The sequence below is a fragment of the Pseudophryne corroboree genome, chromosome 7 (genome assembly GCF_028390025.1).
Source record: "Pseudophryne corroboree isolate aPseCor3 chromosome 7, aPseCor3.hap2, whole genome shotgun sequence".
NCBI classification, from domain to species: Eukaryota; Metazoa; Chordata; class Amphibia; order Anura; family Myobatrachidae; genus Pseudophryne; species Pseudophryne corroboree.
This window is the reverse complement of record NC_086450.1, coordinates 230,159,349-230,177,800: the sequence shown is the minus strand read 5'-3', so window position 1 is coordinate 230,177,800 and position 18,452 is coordinate 230,159,349. Positions and strand designations below refer to the sequence as shown.

General features: G+C 38.8%; 1 protein-coding gene across 1 annotated transcript in view; it reads right to left on the bottom strand.

Moving 5' to 3' along the window:
* Nucleotides 1-4,915: 4,915 nt before the first annotated feature.
* Nucleotides 4,916-18,452, bottom strand: part of TFCP2L1 (transcription factor CP2 like 1) — a 46,335-nt gene continuing 32,798 nt past the window's right edge. Inside the window, exons 13-16 of the mRNA XM_063934029.1 lie at nucleotides 18,327-18,427; nucleotides 17,013-17,155; nucleotides 9,170-9,221; nucleotides 4,916-9,047 (exon numbers count right to left, since the gene is read on the bottom strand). Coding sequence (XP_063790099.1) covers nucleotides 9,010-9,047; nucleotides 9,170-9,221; nucleotides 17,013-17,155; nucleotides 18,327-18,427 — 334 coding nt within the window. The 3' untranslated portion in view covers nucleotides 4,916-9,009. The remainder of the gene's footprint in view (nucleotides 9,048-9,169; nucleotides 9,222-17,012; nucleotides 17,156-18,326; nucleotides 18,428-18,452) is intronic.

Below are 18,452 nucleotides of genomic sequence, written 5' to 3'. Positions count from 1 at the left end.
AGTACCACGTAAGTAAAGTGTGTATAAATCTGCATTACAGTGCACGTGTGCTTGTACAAAACAATTAAAATTCCTAACACCTCGGCTCCTCCAGAGGCGGAGTGTAGTAGGGCAGCAACTGCCTGGGAAGAACCAGGAAGTAATGTTTAAAATGGTGTCCAGCCATGTGCTTGCTTATTGCAAGAATAGTAATGTTATCTGATACACCACACTCGATATACACATATATGTACAATATATCACACAAAACAGACCTCTGTAAATATATATATATTCATATATGTACCCACATGCACACCACCAGATAGATAGATATATCTATCTAATTGTGGCCCCCTCACAGGCTTAATAGCCTGAGCGGTTTGCTGCCTAAACGCAGCTTAGTTAATGGGGCCTCCCTGCGGGCATTCCACCCCCCTTCCTCCTGCAGCGTTGGACCACGGCAGCTATGAGAGCTGTCCGTGGTCATTGCAGACTTACCCCCTCCCTGCTGCCTCCCCTTGAGCTCCGTGTATTGAGTGGACAGGAGCCGGGGTGCGGCGGTAGTAGGGACCGGGGAGCGGCGGGACTGGAGCGGCTGGTGGCCGGAGCGGATCTGCCGGAGATTGGGGAGCGGAGTAAAGAGCGGGCCGCGGCAGTAGCTGTCCGCGGTCAGCTCGTCCGCTCTCCCTCCCGAGCCGCTGTGAATCCGGAAGTGAGGAGGACGGCATCGGAGATGCGGGGAGCAGCGAGCATCCCTGCGGTAGTGTCGGGGATTGCTCGCTGGCTCCCCCTGCAAGCGCCCAGCGGTACTGGCTCTCCCCCCCGTGATATTACCACAGTGCTGGCGGCTGTGACCGGAGAGCTCAGTGCGTATCCGGTCACTTGCCCACTACCTCCCTGCTATCCAATAAAGAAAGGAGGCTCTGCTTTGGTTGTGGGGAGAGTGTGGCAGGCAGCACAGTTAAAAACACATTAATAAATAGTCACTTATAATAAATAAATGAGTGAGCGGCGGCAGTGAGAGCTGCCTACCGCTCAGTACCTGCACCACCCGTAGAGGTCATGACGGGGCTTCTTTGCTAAGCACCGTCCTGCTTCCATGTGCCGACGGAGGCTGCAGTCAGCTTTTTTTAAAAATAAAAATTCTGCAGGTAGTCCGCACGTGGCTGAGAGGGTGCTCTTTTTAGAGAGGACAGACACGCCAGTAGCTGCGTATAGCAGCTTCCACTATCCCGGACCCACGCCTTTTTGGAAGGGGGGGAAGGTATGTGGATAATGTTGAAAAAATAAATAAATAAAAAATAAAAACCTTGAAGTTTTCTGTGGAGCCGACATCCACTAGTACCTTCCCGACTGAGGCACAGAAAAATACTGAAGTCTCTATGGGAGTATGGTGGGGGTAACCAGTTGTTAATTGAAATATTTAAACGTGCCATTCCCAGCTACGCCCAGTCCATATCCCAAGAGTACTCCAGTGACCCCTAGTGGATGAAAAAGAAAAGTAATTCACTAAAATATTAGAATCAGCAGCCATTTATTTATTAAACAGTTTCTTATATAGGGCAGCTAAATAGGTGTGGACTTCGCTTATACAGCTGTATTAATGATTGTTTCATTTTGCATAGCCCAGAATCATCCAATACAAAGCCTTAACATTCATGTTAATGTTTAAGCATAAATGATGGGTGTCCTATCATTTCTGGTATGGGTTCCCTTATGACTAATCTTTCTGCATTTGTTGATATATTTTTACAACCACACTTTATGGCACTAAGATCACATCTCCAAACGTCAACACATGTTTAAATCTCATTAAAAAATGTTAAATGGAAAAATGATCATCTGCTGATGAGTTGTGAACCTATCTAAGTTCAGATATTAACCTGAGTGCCATTAGATGTCCGTTTATTTTAGAATCAATAACTTTATTAAAGATGAAATAATTGTGTGATAAAATAATCCAGTTTACTTACAGACACGTGGTACCACCATGGGCACTAGAGGTTTGCCCCAAGTTTTGACAATCTATATGCAGGTGCACTTGAAGATCAGTATATTAGGGGGGACCTTATGTGGCAAACCTGGTACTCCATGGCAAGTACATAGATGACCTAATTTTTTTTTTATTTGGCAGGTGGATCGCTAATCAACACAATTATTTTAAAATTATCTCAACACCAACACTTTTGGTTTAAAGTTCACCAGCACTGTTCACTCCACAAATATCCCTTTCTGGATATCACTCCCTCCATCGTGGATGTAAATATAGTCAACTCCACATATAAAAAGGAGGTAGACTGTTATGGCTTCCTTAATTATATCATAGTTGGCTTGATTGCATCCCCAAAAGCCAAATACTTTGGATTGAGGCACAGTTGTTCTAAAATTGAGAAATTTCAAGTACACGCAGAGGAACTCACAGTTGCATTGTTAGAGCCAATTCTGAATTAATAATAGCACAGGGCCCTATTTGTATATCTAAATATACTTTTTCTAAAGTTAAACAAATGAAGAAAAAAAAAATCTATACTGAAGACTCATAATACACTGTCTACTCAGCTAAAAGAACCTAGGATTGTCTTTAAAAAGCTAGAAATTTTAAATCTTTTCTAGCACCATGTCATTTTGAGCCATCACCTCCTGAGGGTTGTAGCACTCTAACCTGGTTAGGTAATTACTCTGCTAGAAAGGTAACTTTAAAAGTAGAAAAACAGGTTGTATCACATGTGATTTTATGACAGACAAAAGTACACAATTTAGCTCATCTTTGGGATCTCCAACCAATTGTCGCACCACCTATGTTATATATCTTCGCACTTGTATATGTGGTCTTCAATATGTTGGTAGAACTACTCATATGCTCCATGCAAGATTTTTGGAGCATAGGAGAAACATTCTAAAAGGAATATGTTCTCATAGTCTGTCACAACACAATGGATAAACATCAAGGTAATTTAAAAAGAAAGTAAAGATCCAAGAGATAGAACATATCAAAACAACTGTGAGAGGAGATAGGTTAGAACGCCTCTGCAAACGTGAAGCATTTTGGATTTTTGGATTAGGAAGTTAAATCTCACGTGAACTAAATGAATGCTTTGAATTGAATAACCTCTAACTATATCCTTTCCAAGTAAAAACAAACATGGAGCAATATAAACAGCTTAAGTTATATTAACCTACTTATAGTAGATATTTGTATTATAATTTGTTAAGTGTATTTGCTAAACGGTGATAGCTTTACTCCTTGTTGTACATATTAATTAATACCCTATTGTGGTATATATAGTATATACCAGTGGTTCTCAAACTCGGTCCTCAGGACCCCACACAGTGCATGTTTTGCAGGTAACCCAGCAAGTGCACAGGTGTATTCATTATTCACTGACACATTTTAAAAGGTCTACAGGTGGAGCAAATTGTTTCACTTGCGATTCTGTGAGGAGACCTGCAAAACATGCACCGTGTGGGGTCCTGAGGACCGAGTTTGAGAACCTGTGGTATATACTATTGCAATCAGAGATTCTATGGTGTAGACTATAGTAGAGAGACTTATATCTCCTTACGAGGTCATGCAATGTAATCTTATTGTATGCGATAGGTTTGGTTTTTTTTTTGTTTTTTTTTTTGGTTTTTTTGGGGGGAGATCTATATTATGATCCAGATTAACTAAAATTTAGGTTATCAACCATATGTGTGCATCTTTAAGCACACATGTAGACATACAGGTGTAGGTACTAGAATTATGTTACTACACATATAGCTAGAAAGTGTCCCTGAAATACTTTTGAATATATTCCAATTTTAAAATGTATGTTTGGGGTTAGTGCGAGTCCTGAACCATTAGGCCACAGCATTTTGATGTTCCAGAATGGATTTTTTTTTTCCCCATATTTACAATTATAGACACCAGGATTCCTTGGGAAATATTTGTTGCTATGTATGGTTATGAATAAAGGGTGTTAATGATAAAACATTTTTTGGAACAATCTTAAATATACTATAATTGAGGAATATAGACTCTCTAGTGAGACTCAAACCCACGTATCTATACAGTTACCACTCTTGAGTCTTAGAACACTAGGCTACAGCACTGGGGTGCTTTGGATTGTGAATTTTCCTTTTAATTATGTTCACTATTCTTTAGGAGTATCCCGATCTCTTTAGCGATGCCAATTAAATAGTGTTTGTTTTATTTATACATAATTATGTAATTATTAAACTGTGGAATGATTTAAGTTTATTTTAATGTGTGTTGGTCACTTGTCTTAATTGCTGTTGATACAGGAGTAGAGGAGATGTTTAATTAATTTATTAGAATGATTGGCCATTTCTTCAGATAAATACCTCCCTTAATACTTACCTGGATACGCCTTCTGAGGAAACATTTTATGCCCAATAACGGAGAAACGTGTTAAGGTCTGTGGCAGCACTTCCGCTTGAGATCAGAGCCCAGTGTCTACAACACAGCAGAAGAGATCGGACCACGCACGTTGTTAAGTGAGCCGCACTCTCCCTCCCCCGGCAGGAGCGTGTCGTTGAGCTGCACTCTCCCTCCCCCAACAGGAGACTATTCTGCACTGCCCACTGAAGTCACACGCAAGCCACAGTATAAGACTGAGCTCAGCCAGCAGGATTTCAAAGAACAGTGGTGAGCGTGATTAAATAGTGGGGAAGGTCGAGTATAGCGCTGGCCGCACAGTGATGTTGCTTTTAAAACTGCAAATATCAGTCTCAAATGGACATCTAGATTTTCTTGTTCAATAGTTATAACGTCATTTTTAAGATTGCTTTTATAACAATATGTATGCGGTTATCAAATTATATTAAAGTAAATTATGGCACATACAAATTGCGCTCTCTATTGAATTGTTATGTACATTTACAGTATCTGTGATAGAGGTTTTACCCGTAACAAATATAAATAAAACACGCATTTAGTGTCTTAATGCTTTTGTACAAATTTTATTTGCATTTAATACAAATTCCAGTTCTAGAATATTCCTGTACAATAGTAAATAGATTACTCTTCTTCATTCATGTACAACAGGAAAAAAATGGCAGTAATTAACTGGTTCTGTCATCTTCCCATTCCCCAGCACATTCATTGCGATTGCATAGAGTTTAAAGGACAAATGAATGCACAATAAAAATAGCAAAATATTTATATAGAATCCCAACACCAAACACCTGATACAGCACAACTTCATGCAGTAGAACAGGGTAACATTTGAAAGAACATTATATAATTCTAAATAACCAAACACCTACATCCAGATATCCCCATAATGCTTAGGTACTGCAGATACAGACATACAAAATGAAAGAAAGTGGGAGACATGGGAAAAAAAAAAAAGTTGCTGATCGTTAATCACCCATTCAGACCTGCTGAGATGGCTCCTTCCTGTCACCACAGCACTTTTAAGCACAGAGGAAAAAACAAAAAAGTTTAATATAGTACCAGGCTTAAAAAGACGGAAAATTAAAAAGGACATATATAGTAAGACTATAGTAAGGGCTCCACAAGTGCCGTGAACTTCTACAAAATTAGTCTAGTAATTTACCCTATTACAAATGCCCCATCTCCCCATACTTGGAGTTGGGCAGTCTGGTTACTATGTAGATTGTATCAGACAGTAGTCCCAGTCTAATAACCTTGTATCTTCCCTCTCCATTATTGGGTTAATATGTACTTTGTATCTTCCCTCTCCAGTAATGGGTTAATATGTACCGATAGAATATTTGCTACTCCAAGTGCAAAAGAAAAGGGCTATATGCAGGGATTGAGGTTGCATTTTATTTTGTGAAAAATAGGATAGGCTGGACAATTCAAAAAGGACAGGGATCGTCATTAAAAAGTAGTCAGTGGACAATATAATTACTTTGCAGGACACGAGACTTAACAGACATGTCAACTTTTACTTAAAGTAGCTTTTCTGTGATCTAAACCAATACTCACAAGACTAGGCCTAGGTGGGGTGTGGATCATTAGATCGACAGTGTCTAGGTAGACCACTATAGGTCGACAGTCACTAGGTCGACAGGGTTGGAAGGTCGACAGTTCAAAAGGTCGACATGGTTTGTTTGTTGTGTTTTCTTCGTAGAGTGACCGGGAACCCCAATTAGTGCTCCGTGTCCCCTCGCCTGGCTTGCTTCGCTCGCATGCTTCGGGAAAGATGCCTCGCTTCACTCGGCACAGATTACCGTTCCAATCGTAGTCCACGTGGATCGTTAAGTATGAAAAAGTTTAAAAAATATATATATTTTTTTTTAAACTCATGTCGACCTTTTGACCTGTCGACCTAGAAACCCTGTCAACCTTCCAACCCCGTCGACCTATAGTGGTCGACCTAAAAATTGTCGACCTAGACAGTGTCAATCTTCAGACCGGATCCCACCTAGGTGATGTCACTAACTGCTAGTAAATTGGAAGGCCAACTGTTGGTTCAGACATTGGAATGAATGCCCGTCAAACCCAGATTTTGTGTACACACTTAAGAGATGTTAATGATCATGTTCCATCCTTTATAAGTATACCATAGGACGCTAGCGATACTGTCAGGTTTGATGTGCAGCACATCAAACCTGACAACGTCACTAGCGAACACGGGAGCGCGCATGTTGGGCACACGAACTGAGCGATATGCCCGCTATGTCTATGCGATCCAGCATATTAGGCAGATATCACTCCAGTGTGTTCCCAGCTGCACACTGGTAGTTACTGGATAAATATACAATGTGTGTGCAATACAATACAGACATATGAGACCAGAAAAACTAATGCAGTACAATAAGACATTTTCTATAAAAAAAAATTATTATTTTTTTTTTTTTTAGAGAAATGGGAGAATCCCCACAAAAAAACATAATACATTCTGTAACCAAAGCCATGTGCAAGACCTCCAAAAACAAAGCTTGAAGCCCCTTACAGTAGCGGTGTCTAGAGTAACTTCATAATAAGAAGACAGGACAAGCCCACTGCTTGTGCTTGCATTTGACTTTTTGTTAACCGGACTAATCATCAGGAAAGGACACGTTTCTTAAGGCACAAATTCTCAGACCCACAATGTACTGAAAAGTTCACCAAATTCAGGCTAAGAAGAATATTATCACACACCACACAAATTACAGATATTCAGAAACTGTACGGAACAAAAACAAACCCCAACAAATAGTAGAACATCTGAAACGTGTTGAATAGATTGCATTGTATGCCGGGTGACTTGTGTAGTTTAAAACATGAATCATTTGAAGGGTTGGTGGAAACATGTAACAGTTTTGTTTTAGCTAGATATAAACTAACTGCACATAAAACCCCATTTCTAGTGCTCGCCAGCAAGAAATCCACAAACATCAGAATAGTAGAATGCGGATTTTAGAAATAGAAATGACATGTATGAAAATTGCTGAAACATTTATTCTCTATATAACACACGTTGTATAGGGAATATGTTAATTAGTACCAGCAGCATAAAATTAAAGGAACAACAGTTTACAGTATGTCATTATAATAAATCAAGTTTAGCATTATAATTAATAAAAATTCAGCAACGCAAAACGGGAAAATTAGAATGATCTGATTTTACAGAGCCACACTGGTGGAATCAACTTCACTAAGGGAAACTAAGATTCCTTTTGCTTGCTATATATTTACAAAACCAGTTTGTAGAGTGCAACAAGTCCACATTTTCATCAAATACTCACTCAACATCATTATTCACAAATAATATATGGGGGTATCCTACGGCCTGCGAAAAGGTGGTTATGCAATATAAAAAAATAAATGGCCTTTTTATCATGATTGCAAAAACCAGATATCCAATTACCTGTGAAAAGTTATCGTCAAAAAGTCTCCATAGGTTTTAGCACAACTTTGATTTTATTCCGAGCAGGTGATAAATAGTGCAAAGTCCCTATTTTAAAAAGGTAAAAATGTGGGGATTTGGTTCTGAACCCCTGGGGCACCCTCATGAATGACTAATTAGGCACTTAAAAGTTTTGAATTAGTTTTAGTTTTAATAGGCCAATAATGGTGTGTCACTTTTGGGGGTAAAAAAAAGGCAAATAGATGGAGATTGGGGTGCAAGGCTTGGGGAAAGTATATTGAGGTACTTTGAGTGGGAAAAGTGTTTTAGGCTTGCAGGTGGGTGCATCTGGGTTGTTTCTTTAAAGCTTTTTGAAAGTGGCCTAAAATGACCCAAATATATAGTTGTACTCATTTTTATGTACCCCTAATTTAAGAAGAGCACTTTTTTTTGCTGAAAAATTGCTCTGATTGTTTTTATATGCATAAAACAGCCATTTGACTCAATTTCTGTGCACCAAATAGTTTTATTATGGCCATGAATAGACTTCTATAATGTTTTCCTATATTAGTTTGGCTGTGTGTGCAATAGGCTGGGGAGTGCGCATACCCGCAATAATTCATTTCCATGGCACTTTTAGCGTGATAAGTTCAAGTGCAGTAAAGTACTGCATTTTCACAGCTAATTGGATACAGCCTGTGGTCTGCTCCCCATCCTGAGACTGGCAGTCAGTGATCGAGACATGCGAGTGGGGGTCCCTACCTCAATGGGACTATATTATTATATATACACACATAAAATCTATTTTTTATTAAGTACAAGAGATCTAGAAAACCAGTTTTTCTTTAGTGAAAACATGTACAATAAAAATTTGGGGAAATACACACTATACAAGAAGATCCAGTGTTTAGAAAGCTTTGCATATTCTAGTATTTACAATATCTCACAAGTTGCAGGCATTATACTTCCAGCTTCCACAAGGACCAGATCTCACATATTTACAATTAACATGTACAGCTCATACATTGCAGTCATAAGAAGCCCATGTAGAGATTCTGGTCTACAAACACCTGAATATACACATTAACAATAACTGTTCTATGCTGCTACACACTCTGGCACAGATACCAGGATTTTGTTCACTGGCCAGTTAATACTCTATTGTGGATCATCTGATTGGAGAGACGAAAATGTAAATCTTTGTACTGGCACAAATCAGGGGTTCTCACTTCAAAATGATGTGATATCCAACACCATTCTCTGCTGCAAAATAGAAAACATTGAACATTTGTTAGATACCCCTGATAATAAAGATTGCCGAGTTAGGGGGTATTTCCCACCTTAGGCAGATACTGTACTGTGAATTCTAAATTCTATCTACCAACCTTTCAGGGTGCTGAGTACAAAGCAGGATTCATCCTGGAAGTTCTGGACCATCTGGAGAGAAAAAACAACCAGGATCAGGTGATTGATGGAAAAATAATGCAACAAGTAACTGCTGCAGTAAGCAACACTGGAAAGGGTTACATTTATTTAATGATCCAAGTATCATTATACAATGACACAGATTTAAGCCTATGATTACCTGTATATGTATTCTGAGTAAATAAACGACATATACAGTACTGTATAATACAGTACAGCAGTAACTTCTCGGCCCAAGTAATAACTGCATAGTACTGGGGTTAGGTTTCTGAGAAAGTGTAATAAAGCTTCAGTTTCATTTTACACATACACTGAAATACAGCTGAAAGTACACAGATGAGACTATTCAATTAATTATAGAGCTGTACCTTTTCATACTCCCATTTGAAAATCAGTACTTTTAAATAAAAATTTAAATCAACAAATTGTATCACCTCATTAATTTAGATTGACGATATTTTTTTTAGCATACTTTGATACATATATGTAATTCATACAACCCCTTTCCATCATATTGGCATCTCTAAAAGGCAACCTCATCTTGAGATGCATCCAACTTCACATCAGCACTAATTAGTTTAATAATTGTGTATGATATTTTACATTTACACTATTACTGCCGCACTACTAATCAATTTAGAACTACCTATTGTGGAGGCACAATCTGGTAACTTTATTTGCTTTTTGATTAACAAGAAATACATTTTAAGTAGGAATTATATATTGGTTAGTCAATTCTTTATTATTACTTCTATTGCAGACTAGGGATATTCTAGTTATACTCGTACTGCAGACAAGACAGGAACATCTTTTACACATCTGGGGGAAACAAATTAGAGTAGGTCACAGGAATTACCCTTAAAGCAGGTTACATAATGGCAGATCAGTACATAGGGTCTAATTCAGACTTGTTCGCTCGATAGGTTTTTTTTTTTTTGCAGTCCTTCATTCGCATAGTCACCGCCCATAGGGGAGTATATTTTCGCTTTGCAAGTGTACGATTGCATGTGTGGCAAACTTGTACAAACAGATTTAGGGGGTCATTCAGAGTTGATTGCTAGCTGCCGTTGTTCGCAGCGCAGCGATCAGGCAAAAAATCGGCACTGGTGCGCACTGCGCACGCGCAACGTACTTTCACAAAAGCCGATGCAGTTTTACACAAGCTCGAGCAACGCGTTTGTCGCACTGCTGATCGTTGAGTGATTGACAGGAAGTGGGTGTTTCTGGGTGGTAACTGAGCGTTTTCAGGGAGTGTGTGTAAAAACGCAGGAGTGGCTGGGGAAACGGGGGAGTGGCTGGCCGAACGCCGGGCGTGTTTGTGACGTCAAAGCAGGAACTAAATAGTCTGAAGTCATCGCAAGGTAGGAGTAGGTCTGCAGCTACTCTGAAACTGCATTCTTTTTTTTAGTAGCAGCGCTGCGATCCTTTCGTTCGCACTTCTGCTAAGCTATTATACACTCACAGAGGGCGGCGGCTTAGCGTTTGCACTGCTGCTAAAAGCAGCTAGCGAGCGAACAACTCGGAATGAGGGCCTTAGTGCAGTCTCTCAGTAGCCCAGGACTTACTCAGCTGCTGCAATCACTTCAGCCTGTTCAGGACCGAAATTGACGTCAGACACCAGCCCTGCAAGTGCTTCGACGGGTCTGCGTTTTTCCAACCACTCCCAGAAAACAGTCAGTTGACACCCACAAATGGCTTCTTCCTGTGAATCTCCTTGTGAACGCCGGTACAAATGGATTCTTCGCACAAACCCATCACTGAGCGGCGATCCGCTTTGTACAAATGCAACGCGCCTGCGCATTGCGGTGCATACACAGTTTAGACCTGATCGCAGGCTGTACGAAAACGCAGTCTAGCGATCAGGTCTGAATTAGACCCTATGTCCACGTTACAGGTCTTGGCTACAGATGAACTAAAGTGTTTTAGCTTACACATACGTATTATACGTATGATCAACATCTCCCATCAAACTCCTCACAGCCACCCACTGTGCCTCCCCCTCTAATCTGAAAGATCACATGAGTAAGGGACCCTTTTCCTTGTGTATTTCAATCTACACAATACCATTTAACTCCTTTATCCTAGGCTTGCACCTTCTTGCCTGAAGTATAAAGCACCATTAATACAATACTTATATTAAATTATCATTTATACATAGGGGATAGACTATTTTGCATTCAACTCTACATCAGCCCTGAAGAGTAAAAGACTTAAAATCAAAATGTGTGTCAGGTATGCTGTTAAGAATAATAAGATTATACCACTGCTCCTTTAGTTAAGTATATCTTGTTTAAGCAAGAAGGTCTCACTAGTCTGCAAATGCTGTACTAAGTCTTCTCTCAATCTGGCTTTTCAATTCTTAGAGTTCCACTTAGGAACGTCTTCTGAATAATGCTGAATTCACGCTCTGTTTCACACTAACATCATATAAAGCCTTAAACTGCAGCTAGAATAGGAGAGGCAAACATTTCTTTGTCCCAGGCAATTTCAGAGACATACCTTTTGCCCAGCCTTTAAGACTCAACGTCTTTAGTCCTGACCCTTATGTCCATGCGCCTGGCACAGGACTGAGGGGCAGATGTATTAACCTGGAGAAGGCATAAGGAAGTGATAAGCCAGTGATATCTGCAAGGTGATAAAGGCACCAGCCAATCAGCTCCAATATGTAAATTAACAGTAAGGATCTGATTGGCTGCTGCCTTTATCACCTTGCACATATCTCTGGTTTATCACTTCCTTATGCCTTCTCCAGGTTAATACATCTGCCCCTGAGTCACCAAGGTAAACTCCCACTTTTGTCCCCATAGCCTGGCCAACTTAACAGTAATATACAGTCACAAGCAATATGCCTCACCGGCCCCTATGGGTACCTAATGGTTACAATAATGGACCCACCACCAAAGAAAAACAGCAGAATGGAGTACGCCCTTTTAGTGTATTATTCCAAGCATTTTATATGTCCTTATATTCTGATATGGGAGATGCCCGGTGTGGACACTTACAGGTATCCCAGGTAATTGGTACTTTTCCTTTGGATGGAAATATCCTTTAGGCAGTTTTAATAGGTGTTTTTCTTTGGTGGTGGGTCCATTATTGTAACCGTTAGGTACCCATAGGGGCCGGTGAGGCATATTGCTTGTGACTGTATATTACTGTGCATTTGCAGATTACACGCATGTTGTCCTTAATGATGAATTGATGAGATGATACATCACCTGTCTTGATAAAGGCCTGTGACCAGACCGAAACGTCGACAATAAAAGCATTGGTGATTTTATGAAGAAGTATCTACGATTATTTACTTGTGCGAGTGCACCTTCCAAATGATTTGGAACTCCCTATGGTATATGTGTGGACCGATCCGGCCCATTAGGAGCACCGACCATTTGATGAACTTTTACTGATGAGAGTGCAGGATTATTGTTGTTTGTTTATATATATCTATATCTATCTATCTATACACACATATACATACATATACACACACACACACACACACACACACACACACACACACACACACACACACAAACAAACACACACATAAGGTCTTATCCTTGAATGGCTAATATATTGCATCTTTCCTCTTTACTGGAAAGGCTAGAATGTGAGAGGAAAGAAACAGAAGGAAGTCTGTATTGTTGACGCACTGAGAGGATATGGATTAATTCTAAAATATAACCTTTATTTGATGTACATTAAAATAGAGTTGGATATCGTCCTGAACTGCAGTGAAACATAAGCGTTAAAATGACAGTACTAACATATATGTGTAAAGAATGGAAAAATGTGAATAAAGAGTTAAAAACGTGTCCACATGTGTTTCACGTCTGATTCTTAGGAGTTGCTGTGATGACTTATATATCAATAGTCTTTATCCAATATCAAAAAGGCTGTCACAATCTATGATATTGGAACCCGCTATATTACATTAATAGTCAAAATATTCACTCTTCATGTGTATATCTTCTTCACTCCATGAAGAATATCATCTGACAAGTACTACCCCTTGTGCAGTAGAAATATGTGGACTATAAATTCAAATGAATGCACATATATCACCTAATTTTAGGTAAAAATTTGTCTTTGAGTATATGTGGTTGCTTTAATCTTAATTTCCCTATTGCTGTAGACACAATTCTCTACTGAAATACGGATCTCCACACATAAGGAGTCCTAACACTTATTATCAGTACCTTCAGAAGATCTGTTGTATGTGTGGGTAAAGTTGCTTCGGAGGTTAGAATAATCCCCACTTTTATGGGAAACGGCCTGCGTGTATATTAATACACATCGGCTCTGTTAGACTGATTCTATTAGGAGTGTGGCTAGAAATTGCTTCTGGTAGGGGTATAGCAGCCCCAATTTTTCTTAGAAAGCAATCCGCCTGTAGACGCAACTCATTTCCTATGCGTCTATAGTATATTAATACTGAGGATTATTATGTATATCCTCAGTTGATTACAATATATTTTTCATTCACAAAGTAAATTCCCATTTATCAATGTAAGTCACTGTTATGCCATTAAAGGAATAAACCTTATTTGATTGGTTAACAGTAACAGTGAGGTTAGTGGTGGGTTATAACAGTCCAAGCTTTAATGTAAAATGACCCACATATATATTGGTTATGGTAGCTTTAAGGAATAATTCCTATTTTTTGGCTACCAGTATAAATAGAGTGATAACTGAGAGGTATAGTGCTTTTAATCCTTGTGTCACATAATTATTCTAAAATTGTTAGACTTCAGATATAGGGAAATTTATTATTATTTATGTTGAATTTATTACAATTATCAAAAAACCTTAGTTGGTAAAGCAACCACTATATGGGGAGACCTGTTATAGTTTCAGATCAGTAGAGGTCATAAAATAAATTTATGTATGGATATGGCGGGTATCTCAAAAAGTGTGTGTCATGATGTCATATATCCTGGCTGTCCATTGTGCCACAGTCACAAAATTATAACTTTTATTAATGAGATTCACAATTTGGAGCTGCTCTTAACATGAATTTTCTTGCTGGTAGCTGCTTCAATAATATCTTAGGACACGTAGCTGTCCTCTGGCTCCTGTGTGTTGCCAGTTTGATTGCTACAGTGTGTTGTATTCTGTGTTAAATTAAAGCATGCCGCTGCTTCTGGCTTCTCAATGTTGCCAGTTTATTCCTATGTAACAGTATTAGGATATTCCTATCTCAGCTGTCTGAATGTGTTACAATTATATGCAGTTGCAACAATGCTCTATTGCAACACTACTGGTATCTTTAGCTCCCAGCACAGTGTCAGAGATTTGTTACACTCCACCAGCTATCATTAGGTATGTCCGTTTGAGCAGCTGGTGTAGACTTAGCTGCAGCTAAATACAGTCTCCCTCTTCCTAAGGACTGTTACTGAGGACTATTGATTGTCACCATATTTTAATACATAGGTTTCTGGAGATTGGGCAATCAATATCCCTTCATCTAATCTGTATATTCAGAATATTCTCAAACGGACATACCTAATGATAGCTGGTGGAGTGTAACAAATCTCTGACACTGTGCTGGGAGCTAAAGATACCAGTAGTGTTGCAATAGAGCATTGTTGCAACTGCATATAATTGTAACACATTCAGACAGCTGAGATAGGAATATCCTAATACTGTTACATAGGAATAAACTGGCAACATTGAGAAGCCAGAAGCAGCGGCATGCTTTAATTTAACACAGAATACAACACACTGTAGCAATCAAACTGGCAACACACAGGAGCCAGAGGACAGCTACGTGTCCTAAGATATTATTGAAGCAGCTACCAGCAAGAAAATTCATGTTAAGAGCAGCTCCAAATTGTGAATCTCATTAATAAAAGTTATAATTTTGTGACTGTGGCACAATGGACAGCCAGGATATATGACATCATGACACACACTTTTTGAGATACCCGCCATATCCATACATAAATTTATTTTATGACCTCTACTGATCTGAAACTATAACAGGTCTCCCCATATAGTGGTTGCTTTACCAACTAAGGTTTTTTGATAATTGTAATAAATTCAACATAAATAATAATAAATTTCCCTATATCTGAAGTCTAACAATTTTAGAATAATTATGTGACACAAGGATTAAAAGCACTATACCTCTCAGTTATCACTCTATTTATACTGGTAGCCAAAAAATAGGAATTATTCCTTAAAGCTACCATAACCAATATATATGTGGGTCATTTTACATTAAAGCTTGGACTGTTATAACCCACCACTAACCTCACTGTTACTGTTAACCAATCAAATAAGGTTTATTCCTTTAATGGCATAACAGTGACTTACATTGATAAATGGGAATTTACTTTGTGAATGAAAAATATATTGTAATCAACTGAGGATATACATAATAATCCTCAGTATTAATATACTATAGACGCATAGGAAATGAGTTGCGTCTACAGGCGGATTGCTTTCTAAGAAAAATTGGGGCTGCTATACCCCTACCAGAAGCAATTTCTAGCCACACTCCTAATAGAATCAGTCTAACAGAGCCGATGTGTATTAATATACACGCAGGCCGTTTCCCATAAAAGTGGGGATTATTCTAACCTCCGAAGCAACTTTACCCACACATACAACAGATCTTCTGAAGGTACTGATAATAAGTGTTAGGACTCCTTATGTGTGGAGATCCGTATTTCAGTAGAGAATTGTGTCTACAGCAATAGGGAAATTAAGATTAAAGCAACCACATATACTCAAAGACAAATTTTTACCTAAAATTAGGTGATATATGTGCATTCATTTGAATTTATAGTCCACATATTTCTACTGCACAAGGGGTAGTACTTGTCAGATGATATTCTTCATGGAGTGAAGAAGATATACACATGAAGAGTGAATATTTTGACTATTAATGTAATATAGCGGGTTCCAATATCATAGATTGTGACAGCCTTTTTGATATTGGATAAAGACTATTGATATATAAGTCATCACAGCAACTCCTAAGAATCAGACGTGAAACACATGTGGACACGTTTTTAACTCTTTATTCACATTTTTCCATTCTTTACACATATATGTTAGTACTGTCATTTTAACGCTTATGTTTCACTGCAGTTCAGGACGATATCCAACTCTATTTTAATGTACATCAAATAAAGGTTATATTTTAGAATTAATCCATATCCTCTCAGTGCGTCAACAATACAGACTTCCTTCTGTTTCTTTCCTCTCACAGTCTAGTCTTAATACCCTGTAGTTGACAGCACCCCCTGAGTGTATTTAATAATAGTTGATATAAGAAAGGGGTTTGCCAAGTGAATGTATGGTGATGAATTACATACACTCACAAGGAACACAATAAATAAATACATAGTGAGTGTGCAGATACCCAATCTGTGTCTCTTTACTGGAAACTCGTCTCTCTTTACCAAGAATTATTTCCCATTACGAGCAAGCTTTAACAAGGATTTAAGAAGTGTTTTTAGAGATACTGCTGAAAAACGAACAATACAAGACACTGCAACACAGCCTGGAAAAGCGCAGTTCACACAACATCTCAAGGCCACAATGCTTGCACATTGTTACATTAGTTAGCTGGTGCAAAATTTCCTTTGACCCACGTGGGACCAAGTAAGATATCAGTTATAACTATCTAGGGGGGAGTCAGTATTTAGCATTCAGTATTTCTGTGGTTGCAGTTTTAACTAACTGTAGAGTGAGAAAAGAGAACAAACATGAGAAAAAAGGGCCACACTTGTGTAGTTTGGCACTTTAAGGAATTGACTGTTTGAAGGGGATTTAGGCGGTGATAGGGGTACATACCTCTGTGCTAACAACCACATGGATCCCAGTTGGTCCCTGTCTGTAAAGCTGATGGATTTGCTGAGGAGATATTGTATACAAGTTAGCGATCTTCTCAATTAACTCCAGTGAGGTGAGCTCTTCCAGGAAAATTGCATGGTACACTGCAAAAAGAAATATGCTTTGTGATGCCCATCTCAAATTTTACACCGTACAAGACTTCTGCAGTGGCTTCATTAATACAGAATCATGATCAACACTGCGATCTACATTTGTATCATTGGACAATATTTACAACAGCCTAAATCAATGTTTATCAAAATATTCAGTTACAAAACTGTTTTAGGATATTGAACAGTTTAAAAGTAATTTGACATCTCTTATTAAATCCTTTATGTCTCATACCATACCCTCCATCCTAACATTACAGCAAACACTTTGTTCAGAACAGATTGCTTTGCAGCAAAGCAATAGATAAAAGATGATCTGCAAGGTCTTCAACACTACCAACTTATCTGTAGACCTGATACTCCAAGGCACTAAACATCCTGACAGCACACAAAGCTTCCTTTGGTAAAGGGCCTCAGCATAGATGAGCAGACAAGGTTGAATGCCAAATCTTCAGTACTGAAGTGGTAAAGCATATGCAACTGTTATGGCTATGCTAAGTTTTATGGTCTCTAATATGTGGAAAATGCACTCATAATGGAACACGCAGTCAAATACTCAGAATGCTTGACAAACAATTACTTTATTACTCAATTTGTCCTTTGTTAAAGGTCTGCTATAGATGGGCAAAGAAAAAAAACCTGTTCGACAGGAAATACAGATCACCAGATAAGGTCTGTAGAACCTGGTTATGAAATTGGAGGAACCAGTTTCACATCCCCCATAGGAGAGACAGAAAATCCTACCTCACTGTATAGGTTCCAAGTATACATGAAAGAAGACATGGAACATTCTACAATGCCAGGCAGGACACTGCCCTAGCAACAGAATATTTTTACCTACATCTTAAACACTTAAAAGCCATGATTTAATCACCGCCCTCATGGAGAAAAATTAGAAACTCATTAGCTGAAGTCAGGAATGGTTTGCCACACTGAACGGAAATGAAGAGGCATCTAATTAGTTCAACTGAACACTTAACGCACAGTAAAGGGACACACAAAGTAATAATTATAAGGGCTGTATAGAGTAATTGCAGAAGATGTGGAAATTGAATCTTTATTCACAAATAGATCATAGCTCCCATAGTCTACCTCTGATCCAGCCAGTTCCCCTCCTGTCCCCAGTAAGATTTGTTTGGTAATGGGCCATAACACCTTCACCTACCACAGACAGAAGTCTCATTGCGCTCTTGTTCATGTCGCAGAACAGATCTGTTTTGTTCAGATTCATGACAGACATATATGGTCAATCTGGGTCTCACATTTCTGCAACAACAAATTCCGAAAATAA